General features: G+C 33.2%; 1 protein-coding gene across 1 annotated transcript in view; it reads left to right on the top strand.

The window, feature by feature from the left end:
* The window catches only part of LOC143638413 (uncharacterized), a 71866-nt gene that overhangs the window by 55580 nt on the left and 4073 nt on the right, over window positions 1–12213 (top strand). The window contains exon 4 of the mRNA XM_077106260.1: window positions 10423–10452. Coding sequence (XP_076962375.1) covers window positions 10423–10452 — 30 coding nt within the window. The remainder of the gene's footprint in view (window positions 1–10422; window positions 10453–12213) is intronic.

The raw sequence follows: 12213 nt of genomic DNA, 5'->3' as shown, positions 1-12213 counted from the left end.
AATGGTGGTTTCTTTCCCAGACTTCCAAGGAATCTCTCTACTTATTTCCTTATTGACTGCACCAATTTGTAGTTCCATCATCAGTGAATGAGTGTACCTTTCCCCCCATATCCTCACCAAAACTTATATTTGTTTGTATGCATAATAGGTGCCATTCCTACTGGAGTGAGATGATCTTAGTTTTGATTTGCATTTCTCTTATTGCTAGAGATGATGAGCACTTTTTGTATCTTTTTTGATTCATTGTATATCCTCTTCTGAGAAGTATCTTTTCAGGTCCTTGGGTCAATTTATTGATTGGGTTAATTGTTTTTTTGGTGTTAAGATTTTTTAGTTCTTTATATACCCTAGAGTTTTGTGCTCTATCTAATGTGTGAGGGGTAAAAATTTGCTTCCAGGATGTAGGCTCTCTATTCTTTTTTTTTTTTTGATAAAAAACTTTTTAGTTTGATTCCATCCCATGTGTTGATTCTTGGTTTTAATTCTTGTGCTATATGAGTCTTATTAAGGAAGTTGTGGCCTAATCCCACATGATGGAGATTAGGGCCTACTTTTTCTTCTATTTGGAGAGTCTCTGGTTTAATTCCTAGATCCTTGATCCATTTTGAGTTAACTTTTGTGCCTGGTGAGAGAGAGGGATTCAGTTTTATTTTGCTGCATATGGATTTCCAGTGTTCCCAACAACATTTGTTGAAGATGCTCTCTTTTCTCCAGTGCATATTTTTAGCACCTTTGTCTAATATAAGATAATTGTAGTTTTGGGGTTTGTCTCTGTGTCCTCTATTCTGTACTGTTGGTCTAGCAGCCTGTTTTGATGTCAGTACATGCTGTTTTTGTTACTATGGCTCTGTAGTATAGTTTAAAGTCTGGTATAGCGATGCCACCTGCCTCCCTCTTCCGGCTAAGGATTGCTTTAGCTATTCTGGGTCTCTTATTTTTCCAGATGAATTTCATGATTCCTTTTTCTATTTCTATGAAGAATGCCATAGGGATTTTGATCAGAATTGCATTAAATCTGTAGAGTGCTTTTGGTATTATGGTCATTTTGATAATATTAGTTCTGCCTATTCAAGATCAAGTTATATCTTTCCATCTTCTAAGGTCTTTGATTTCTCTTTAGTGTTCCATAGTTTTCATTGTATAGATGCTTCACATATCTTGTTGATACCCAAGTATCTTTTTTTTGAGGACATTGTGAGTGGGAGAGTTTTCCTCATGTGCCTCTCAGAGGATTTGTCACTGATATAAAGAAATGCCTTTGATTTATGGGTGTTGATTTTATATCCTGCTACTTTGTTGAATTTTAGTTCTAGAAGTTTTCTAGTGGAGTTTTTTGGGTCTTCTAGGTACAGAATCATATCATCAGCAAATAGTGCTAGTTTTAATTCTTCTTTTCCTATACTTATTACTTTAATTTCTTTCATCTAATTTCTCTGGCCAGTGTTTCAAAAAGTATGTTGAATAGAAGTGGTGAGAGAGGGCATCCCTGTCTTGTTCCAGATTTTTGAGGGAATGCCTTCAGTTTTTCTCCATTTAGAATAATGTTGACCTGGGGTTTAGGATAGATAGCCTTTTAAATGTTGAGATATGTTTCTGTTATCCCTAGTTTTTTTAATGTTTTGAACATCAAGGGATGCTTAATTTTGTCAAATGCTTCTTTGCATCTATTTAGATGATCATATGATTTTAATCTTTAAATCTACTGACGTGATGAATTACATTTATTGATTTTTGTATGTTGAACCAACCTTATATCCCTGGATGAATCCCACTTGATCATGGTGCATGATCTTTTTGATATGATTTTGTATTTGATTTGCCAGAATTTTATTCAGAATGTTTGCATCTGTCTTTTAGAGATATTTGTCTGAAGTTTTCTTTCTTTGATGTGTCTTTGTCTGATTTTAGATTCAAGGTGATATTGGTCTCATAGAATAAGTTTGAAAGTGTTCCCTCTTTTTTATTTCATGGAATAATTTGAGGAATAGTGGTGTTAGTTGTTCTTTGAAGATTGTATTCATTGAGTCCTGCCCTTTTTTTTTGGTTGGTAGGCTTTTGATGGTGTCTTCTATTTCACTGCTTGAAAGTGATCTGTTTTTTGGCTGAGGTTGTGGCTCAAGTGGTAGCATGCTCACCTGGCATGTGTGGGGTGCTTGATAAGATCCTCAGCAACACATAAAAGTAAAATAAAGATGTTGTGTCCCTCAAAATCTAAAAGAAAAAAATAAAATGTTCTCTTTAACAGATAATATTCTTTTTTTAACTTGTGTATCATCGTCACTCAGTTTAAGTAAATTATATGACTCTAGACATTTGTTGATGTCTTCAATATTTTGTTTTATTGGAGTACAAATTTTCAAAATAATTTCTAATTATCTTCTATATTTCTCTAGTGTTCATGGTGATATTTCTTTTTTTAATTAGTTGTTCAAAACATTACAAAGTTCTTGACATATCATATTTTATACATTTGATTCAAGCAGATTATGAACTCCCATTTTTACCCTATATACATAATGCAGATTCATATTGGTTACACATCCACTTTTTTACCTGCTGCCATACTAGTGTATGTTGTATTCTGCTGCCTTTCCTAACTTCTACTATCCCCCTCCCCTCCCCTTCCTTCCCTTCCCTTCCCATCTTCTCTCCCTACCCCATCTACTGTAAATCATTTCTCTCTCTTGTTTTTTTCCCCCTTTCCCCCTCACTTCCTCTTATATGTAATTTTGTATAACAATGAGGGTCTCTTTCCTTTACCATGCAATTTCCCTTCTCTCTCTCTTTCCCTCCCCCTCTCATCCCTGTTTAGTGGTAATCTTCTAATGCTCTTCCTCTCTATTCTGTTCTTAGTTGCTCTCCTTATATCAAAGAAGACATTTGGCATTTATTTTTTAGGAATTGGCTAGCTTCACTTAGCATAATCTGCTCTAGTACTATCCAATTCCCTGCAAATTCCATGATTTTGTCATTTTTTAGTGCAGAGTAATACTTCATTGTGTATAAATGCCACATTTTTTTTTTTATCCATTCACCCATTGAAGGGCATCTTGGTTGGTTCCACAGTCTAGCTATTGTGAATTGTGCTGCTATGAACATTGTTGTAGCTGTGTCCCTATAGTAAGGATATTTCTTTTTTAATCACAGATTTTGGTAATTGGAGTGTTTCTCTACTTATCTACATTAGCATTGATAAGGGTTTACAAATGTATTTATTTTTTCAAAGAGCCACCTTTTCATTTTGAAAATTAAAATTTTTTTAAAAAATAAATGGCAGTGGAATGCATTACAATTCTTAACTACACATGTACAGCACAATTTTTCATATCTCTGTATATAAAGTATGTTGACACCAATTCATGTCTTCATACATATACTTTGGATAATGATGTCCATCATATTCCACCATCCGTGCTAATCCCCTACCCCCTCCTTTCCATTCTTACCCCACTGCCCTGACCTGAATAGAATTCATCTATTCCTCCCATGCTCCCCCTCCCTACCTCAGTATAGTCAGCTTCCTTATATCAGAGAAAACATTCAGCATTTGTTTTTTGGGGGGGGGATTAGCAAACTTCCCTTAGCATTATCTTCTTCATCACCATCCATTTACCTGCAAATGCCTTGAATTTACTTCCTTTATTGCTGAGTAATATTCTATTGTGTGCAAATGCCTCATTTTCTTTTTCCATTCATCTATTGAAGGGCATCTAGGTTGGCTCCATAGTATAGTATTGTGCATTGTGCTGCTAAAAACTTTGTGGCTCCGTCCCTGTAGTACACTGTTTTTAAGTCCTTTGGGCATAGACTGAGGAGTAGGATAATTGGGTCAAATGGTGGTTCTATTCCCAGTCATTTTTTCAATTTTTAAGTTGCTTCTTTTGTTTCAATTTCATTGATTTCAGCTCTGATTTTAATTATTTTCTGTCTTTATTGCTTTTGGTGTTGATTCATTTTTTTCCTAGGCTTTGAGATGTAATTTTAGGGCATTTATTTGACTTTTTTTTTTTTAAGGAATAAGCTCCATGCAATGAATTTTCCTCTTAGTAATGGCTTCATACTGTCCTAGAGATTTTCATGTTTTTTCTGTGTTCTCATTCACCTCTAAGAATTTTTAAATCTCCTTTTTGATGTTTTCTGCAACCCATTGTTCATTCACTAGAATATTATGTAGTCTCCAGGTGTTGGAGCAGCTTCTATTTTTATCATTATTTTGTAATTTCATTCCATTAGGGTCTGGTAGAATGCAGGGTAGTATCTTTACTTTTTTGTATTTGCTTAGAGTTGCTTTTTGGCATAATGTATGGTCTATTTTGAAAAGGATCCATTTGCTGCTGAGAAGAAAGTGTCTTCACCTGTTGAAGGATAAAATGGTCTATGTATGTCAGTTAAATCTAAGTTATTGATTGATTTATTGTATTCTATAATTTCTGTTTGGCTTTTGTTTGGAAGATCTATCCAGTGGTAAAAGAGGTGTATTAAAGTCACCCAGAATTATTATCTTGTGGTCTACTTGGCCCTTGAACTTGAAGAGTCTATTTGAACATAGATGGTCCATTGTTTGGGACATAAATATTTATAATTGTTATGTCTTGTTGGTGAATGGTTCCCTTAAGCAGTATGAAAGGTCCTCCTTTATCCCTTCTCATTAAATTTCACTTGAAGTCTTCATTATTTGATATAAAAATAGAAACCTCTGCTTGCTTCCACAGTCCATGTGAGTGGTATGTTTTTTAAATTTTTTTTGTGTAGATGGACACAATACATTTATTTATTTTATGTATTTTTATGTTGTGCTGAGGATTGAACCCAGGGCCTCACATGTGCTAGGTGAGCACTCTACTGCTGAGCCCCAGCCCCAGCCCAAGTGTTATATTTTTTCCAACCTGTCACCTTCAGTCTGTGGATGTCTTTTCCTATGAGATGAGTCTCTTGGAGGCAGCATATTGTTGGGTTTTTCTTTTTAAATCCAATCTCTCAGTCTTTTGATTGCTGAGTTTTGGAAATTAACATTCAGGGTTATTATTGAGACATAATTTGTATTCCCAGTTATTTTTGTTTATTTTTGGTATTTAACTTGACTTGGTTTCTCTTTGATACATTTTTTCCCTTTAGAGTAATAGCTTCCTTCTCTGATTTTCAAAATTGTTTTTCATTTCCTCCTCATGGAATATTTTGCCAAGGATATGTTGTAGTGCAGACTTCTTGGTTGTAAATTCTTTTAACTTTTGTGTATGATGAATGTTTTTATTTTCTCATAAAAATAACATCTAAATCAAATCTAATTGCTAATCAAAATTTAATTTTGCTGGGTATATGATTTTTGTTTGGCATCTGTTTCTTTCAGAGCTTGGTATATGTTGTTGTAGGATTTTGCAGCTTTCAGGATCTCGGTTGAGAAATCAGAAATTCTGATTTGTTTCTTCCACATATAATTTGATTCCTTTCTCTTGTGGCTTTTAAAATACTCTGCTTCTCCTGCATGCTCGGTGATTTCATTATGATGTGTGTTGGTGTAAATCTGTTCTGATCTTTTTCATTTGGTGCCCTGTACAGTACTTGTATTTGATTTTCCAATTCACTCTACATGTTTGGAAATTTTTCTGATATTATTTCATTGAATAGATTGTCCATTTCTGTAGTTTGGACCTCAATGACTTCATCTATCCCAATAGTTGTTAAATTTGGTCTTTTCATGTTATCTCATTATTCTTGAATCTTCTCATGATTTCTTACCATCTTCACTGGGGTCAACTTTATTTTTTCAAGATTATATATTTTTCCTTCAATGTCAGAGGTTCTGTCTTCCAAGTGATCTATTCTGTTTTGGATGCTTCCTATTGAGTTCTTAATTTGGTTTACTGTTTCCTTCATTTCAAGGATCTCTGTTTTTTTTTTTTTTCAAAATCTCTATCTCCTTATTGAAGGAATCTTTTTCTTTCTGTATTTTCTTATGTAGCTCTTTATCAAAATGATACTCTGCTGCCTGTATTTGCTCTTATATCCTCCTTTAATTCACAGAAAATTATGTGCCTCCTCGACTCCTTCTCTGTTATTTCTCCTCCTGTTCTGACCATGGATTCTAATAATGTAGCATCTTTGTTTGGGGCACATTCTTCTTGGTTTTTCATGTTGTTCATGCATCTTCCCTTCCATCTCTGTGTTTTCAAGGTGTTACAATTTTTACCCTGTAGGCTTATAGTCCCCAAGAGTTCCAATACTTTTTTTTTAAAAAAATATTTTTTAAATATATGAAAACAGTAGAATGCATTACAATTCTTATAACACATAGAGCACAATTTTTCATATCTCTGTATATAAAGTATATTCATGCTAATTTATGGCATTATACATGTACTCATTTCTTTTTTCATTACAACTCTTATATAACACAATTTTTTCATATCTGCTTGTATATAAGGTATGTTGACACCACATTAAAATCTTCATACATATGTTTTTGATAATGATGTTGATAATATTCCACCATCCTTGCTAATCCTCTTCCCCCTCCATTTTCCTCTCACCCATCTTCCCTATCTAGAATTAATGTAATCCTCCCATGCTCTCCCTCCCTACCCCACTGTGAGTCACCACACATATATCAGAGTAAATACTTGGCATTTGTTTTGGGGGGATTGGTTAACTACACTTAATGTAATATTCTTTAACTCCATCCATTTACTGGCAAATGCAATGTTTTTATTCTCTTTTAGTGCTGAGAAATATTCCATTGTGTATATATGCCACATTTTTTTATACATTCATCCACTGAAAGGCATCTGGGTTGGCTCCACAGTTTAGTTATTGTAAATTGTGCTGCTGTAAACACTGATGTGGCTGTGTCCCTGTAGTGTGCTGTTTTTAAGTCCTTTGGGTACAGACTGGGAAGAAGAATAGCTGGGTCAAATGGTGGTTCCATTCCCAGATTTCCAAGGAATCTGCATACTGCTTTCCATATTGGCTGTACCAATTTGCATCTCCACCAGCAATGTATGAATGTGCCTTTTCCCCCACATCCTTGCCAACACTTATTGTTTATATGCATAATGTCTTTCATTCTGGATGGAGTGAGATGAAATCTTAGTTTTGATTTGCATTTCTCTAATTGCTATGTTGAACTTTTTATATATATTTGTTGCTCAATTGCATATCATATTCTGAGAAATGCTTTTTAAGTTCCTTGGTCCATTTATCAATTGGGTTCTTTGGTTGTGTTTTTGTTGTTGTTTTTTGTTGTTTTTTTGGTGTCAAGATTGAGTTCTTCATATACCCTAGAGATGAGTGCTGTATCTGATGTGTGAGTTGTAAGAATTTTCCCCCAGGATGCTGTCTCTTCACCTCACTGATTGTTTCTTTTGCTGAGAAGCTTTTCAGTTTTGATCCGTCCACTTATTAAGTCTTGGTTTTAATTCTTATGCTATAATAGTCTTATTAAGGATGTCGGGGCCTAATCCAACATGATGAAGATTTGGACCTACATTTTCCTCTCTTAGGTGCATGGTCTCTGGTTTAATTCTTAGGTCCTTAATCCACTTTGAGTTCAGTTTTGTGCATGATGAAAGAGAGGGTCTTAATTTTTTTTTTTTTTTTTTTTTTTGCTGTGTATGGATTTGCAGTTTCCCTAGCACCATTTGTTGAAAAGGCTATTTATTCTCCGAAATGTGTTTGGTACCTTTGTCTAGTATGAGATAACTGTATTTGTGTGGGTTATTCTCTGTGTTCTCTATTCTATACAATTGGTCTAGTTGTGTATTTTGGTGTCAGTACCATGTTGTTTTTGTTACTATTCCTATGAAGTATAGTTTAAGTTCTGGTATAGTGATGCCACCTGCCTTCCTTTTCTAAGGATTGCTTTGCCTCTTCTGGGTCTCTTTGTTTTTCCAGGATTAATTTTTATTTCTTTTTCTATTTCCATGAGGAATATCATTGGGATTTTGATAGGAATTGCATTAAATCTGTATAGTGCTTTTGGTAGCATGGTCATTTTGACAATATTAATTCTACCTATTCAAGAACAAGGTAGAACTTTCCATCTTCTAGGTCTTCTTTAATTCTTTTTCTTTAGCATGTTGTAGTTTTCATTGTACAAGGCTTTTACCTCTTTTGTTAAATTAATTTAATCCCTTTCAATTCTCATTACCTTATTTTTTCCATTCATTCTTTTTCCCCATTATTCTCCTTCATCTATTTTATTAATCTTTTTATTCATTTATGTTTGATGCTTTCTACATATACAGGAAGGTGGAATTCACAGTGGTATACTTTTATATACCCATGTTTTTTAAAATTCATTTCATATTCTCCTTTCCTGTCACTCCCTCCCAGTCTCCTTATGCTCCACTAATCTTGTCTATATCTTTAAGATATCCAATTCTCCTTTCCCTTTTTGTTTTGCTGTAGCTGTTGCATGTGAAAGAAAAAATTTGACCCTTAATCAGTTTGATTAATTTTGCTTAGCATGATGTTGTTAATTTCTGTTCATTTACTGACAAATGTCACAATTTTAATCTTCTTTATAGCTGACTAAAAACATATTGTGTGTATCACATTTTATTAATCAATTCATCTATTAACTGGCATGGGAACTGCTTTCATAATTTGGCTATGATGAATTGGGATTCTAGGAACAAAAATGTGGCTCTATCAAAATATAGAATTAATTACAATTACAGATAGCCAATATTCATGGCTACTCGGACATGCTTTTCTGATACAAATATAAGTCAGGCATAAGAAAACAATCCACTGTTGATCATCATATGTAGGCAGTAGCATATTCAAATAAATGTTTCTCATTATGGAAGTAGTGTTATTTATTGGGCAAATATCACTTGCATTTTTGTTTGCTTTTTAAATATGTTTTATATACTTATTATTATTTTTGCTGTGGTTTTGACATTTTTCTTGTGCCTCTTACAAATACTTTTTTTTTCTTCTGGCAAAATATAAGTAAAATCTAATTTACCATTTTTAAGTTTATAATCCCATAGCTTATACAGTAGTCATAATGTTGTAAAATGATCACCAGTGTTTAGTTTCTGCTATTTTTATATATAAAAAATGAGTTCCTTCTAACACCCCTTTACATTCTCCCAAAGAATTATAGAGAATGTAATTTAATTTTTGCATCCCTTGTCATTTTTAATGTTTTCTCATTTTTAGATTTTGTGTAAACTTTCATACTATTCTGTTCTACTGTTTAGATTTTGTGGAAATTTTAATACTGTTTTGTTCACTAGAAAACATATTTTAGAAAGATAAAAGGCATAACAATTTGTTCCTTATGGCTTTGACTTTTAAGAACGGACTGATACATGGGCTCATCCAGGGCAGGGCTATTAGTGTAGATTCCCTAAGGGGGAATTTTGTACATTTCAGCTACAGTTCTTGGAACCATGGTGATTGAACTGGAGGAATAATTTGGGGACTTTATGAACTCCAAAGTAAATAAGGCTGGGAACTAAGTAGAAACATAAGAATAGTAAAAATAAAAGTTTAAACAAATATTATTTTTAAGATACACTAGAGTCATGATTGATTGTTTTAACTTAATGACATTAGAAATTAATGGGAATTGGTAAAAAAATACTTCAAGTAGAACTTTTCAGACATTGAAGTTTCTACTACAGATAGGAGACACAGAAACCCACTGAATTCTGTGGTTTTCCATGAAAATAACTTAGAGTAGATTTATGAAATATCTGTCAAATCTCACTATGTGATCAAGGCCTTAGTGGAAACTATTGCATTTGTTTTTGTGCTGCTGGTAATAAAACCCAAGGTCTTGCACATGCTGAACAAATTCTGCACCACTTAACTACAACCATAGCTTCATAAAATATTACTCTGTAAATGTCTCTGTAGGTGAAAACCTTACAGGTTATTTTGTATATATGCATAAATTACATATAATTAATAAAATATAATTCATAATGTCACATAATTATTCATTAATATGATATTATAATAAATGATTAAAAGATATATGCTTAAACTATGTAACTCTGCAATATTTTATATCTATCTATAATTATAAATCTATGTATGTATATATACAGACATCTATAGAAAAACCAGATGTACATACACAAATCTTATCTCCATGGATCTGTATATGTTTATTATAGTTTCAGATTATATCATTTTTACTATTACTCCTTATAAGTTTCTAATACCATTATATGTGATAGTGCCCATTTTTAAATTGCTTGTTATCTCGCTCAGTATTTTTAAAATATATTTAGTTATCAATGGATCTTTATTTGTTATTAATTTATACGTGGTGCTGAAGATCAAACCCAGTGCCTCATACGAGGTAGCAAATTGCTCTAACACTGAGCCAAAACTCCATCTCTTTTGCCAAGTTTTAAGAGCTCAATGTATTTTTTTTTTATTCCAGACCTTCATCATATATATATTTGGCAAATATTTCATCCAGTTTCTTATTCAGTTAATGGCATACCTCAAAATACAGAATGGTTTTCAACAGAGTAAAAGTTTATTAACTTTCTCATTTATAGATCCTGCTTCTGGCTTTGTTCATGTCAAGGAAAAAGCCATATAGAATTTCTGCTATGTTGTCTGACACAAGCTACAAATTTAACATTTTCTTTTAGATGAATGATTTAATTTTTCAAAAGTTGTAAGTTCTGTGTCTAATTCATTTCTTTGCATACAGATGCCAGGGTGTTCATAATTCATTAAAAAGATTATATCATCTCCAGTAAAGTCCTGCCATCTGTTGTGTGTTTTTTGAGTTTATTTCTAGGTTTTCAGTTCTATTCCACTAATCTGTTTGTATACGCTTTGCCACATATCTCACCTTTTGGGGTACTGTAAGTTCATAGTAAATCTCAGTGTCAGATATTTCAGTCTCATAAACTTATTCTACAGAATTGTTGACCATTCTATATGCCTGCATTTTCCATATAGCCTTTTTTTATATTTGTGCAATAGGTTGTTACGATTTTATCATGGTTGTGTTTCACTCATTTACTAGAGTTGTATATAGCTAATATCTTAATATTGAATGCTTCTTTATATGTTTGGTAGTTATAGGGTCCCCCAACTTACAGGAAGTTGATCAGCAGTGTAGATGACATTCTGGGACTTACAAGTGACATCAGAATTAGGTGAAAGACTGCAATTTTGAGACCTGAAGTAGTGACACTTGTGCGAACCAGTGTCAAAAACATGTTCTTTTTAAAAAATATTTTTTAGTTGTTGATGAACCTTTATCCTTTATTTATATGTGGTGTTGAGGATCAGATCTGGTGCCTCACACATGCTAGGCAAGAGCTTTGCCACGGAGCCACAACCCCCATTTGATTTTCTGCAAATTCACACATTTTCTTTTAGAAAAATAAATTTTAAAGAACATTGTAGGTGAGGACTTTAAACTGACTCCAACTATGTGTCTGTTAACTGGTGAGAATTGTGACTCTGGAAGACTAAGCATTTGCTTTCTTTGCAAAAGGGATCTGAGATGTGTGGACTTTACAGAACTATTTTCTAATCTGCCCAGAATTACCTGACTTTCTGCTTAGGAATGAGCCACAGAAGGCCACAGTGTTACAGAGAGGGTTCTACAAAGTTTGGAAAAAATATTTATTCTAAAATGTCAAGATTTTTATTTTTTGCTTTTTGTGAACAGTGGCTATAATCATCTACTAACCTGATTTGTCTTGTTGTTGTTCCTTTCATAAATCTTGATACCATACAATTCCAATTGGCTCAAGTATTTAAACATTTTGCTATTGAAGATTTTTAATTGCTTATTTGTGTAGATGGGGTGATTATGCTCTAGGGTCAAGGTAATTCTTTCAATAAAGTAGCTATGTTTAAGTAATTGGAATCAATCCACAAATGGAAAATCCGTGTGGACACTTCTGGTGTGTCTTACTGATCTCATCTTCCTTGTGCACACAGAGATGGTGACAGCCCTGTGCCTTTTTATGACTCCTAATTTTATTATGTATTTCTCAAAGCCATCATTTTCCTTGGTTATATATCCTTGGTTGTATGAGTTTTAAGTAATTTATTGTTACCATTATTTTTCCATTACAATTATATTAAAAGCTCTTTTTTTTATTAACCATTTCTTTGTCTCAGTTTTTGAACACATACATGCTGCTGTCTGGGCCTCTATTGTACCACATTTATTCACTCGTTGAACTGCTTATAGAACTTAATATTTCAAGTGTGTCTTTT

This window comes from Callospermophilus lateralis, chromosome 20 (genome assembly GCF_048772815.1).
Source record: "Callospermophilus lateralis isolate mCalLat2 chromosome 20, mCalLat2.hap1, whole genome shotgun sequence".
Classification (NCBI taxonomy): domain Eukaryota; kingdom Metazoa; phylum Chordata; class Mammalia; order Rodentia; family Sciuridae; genus Callospermophilus; species Callospermophilus lateralis.
This window is presented reverse-complemented; position numbering and strand designations above follow the sequence as displayed.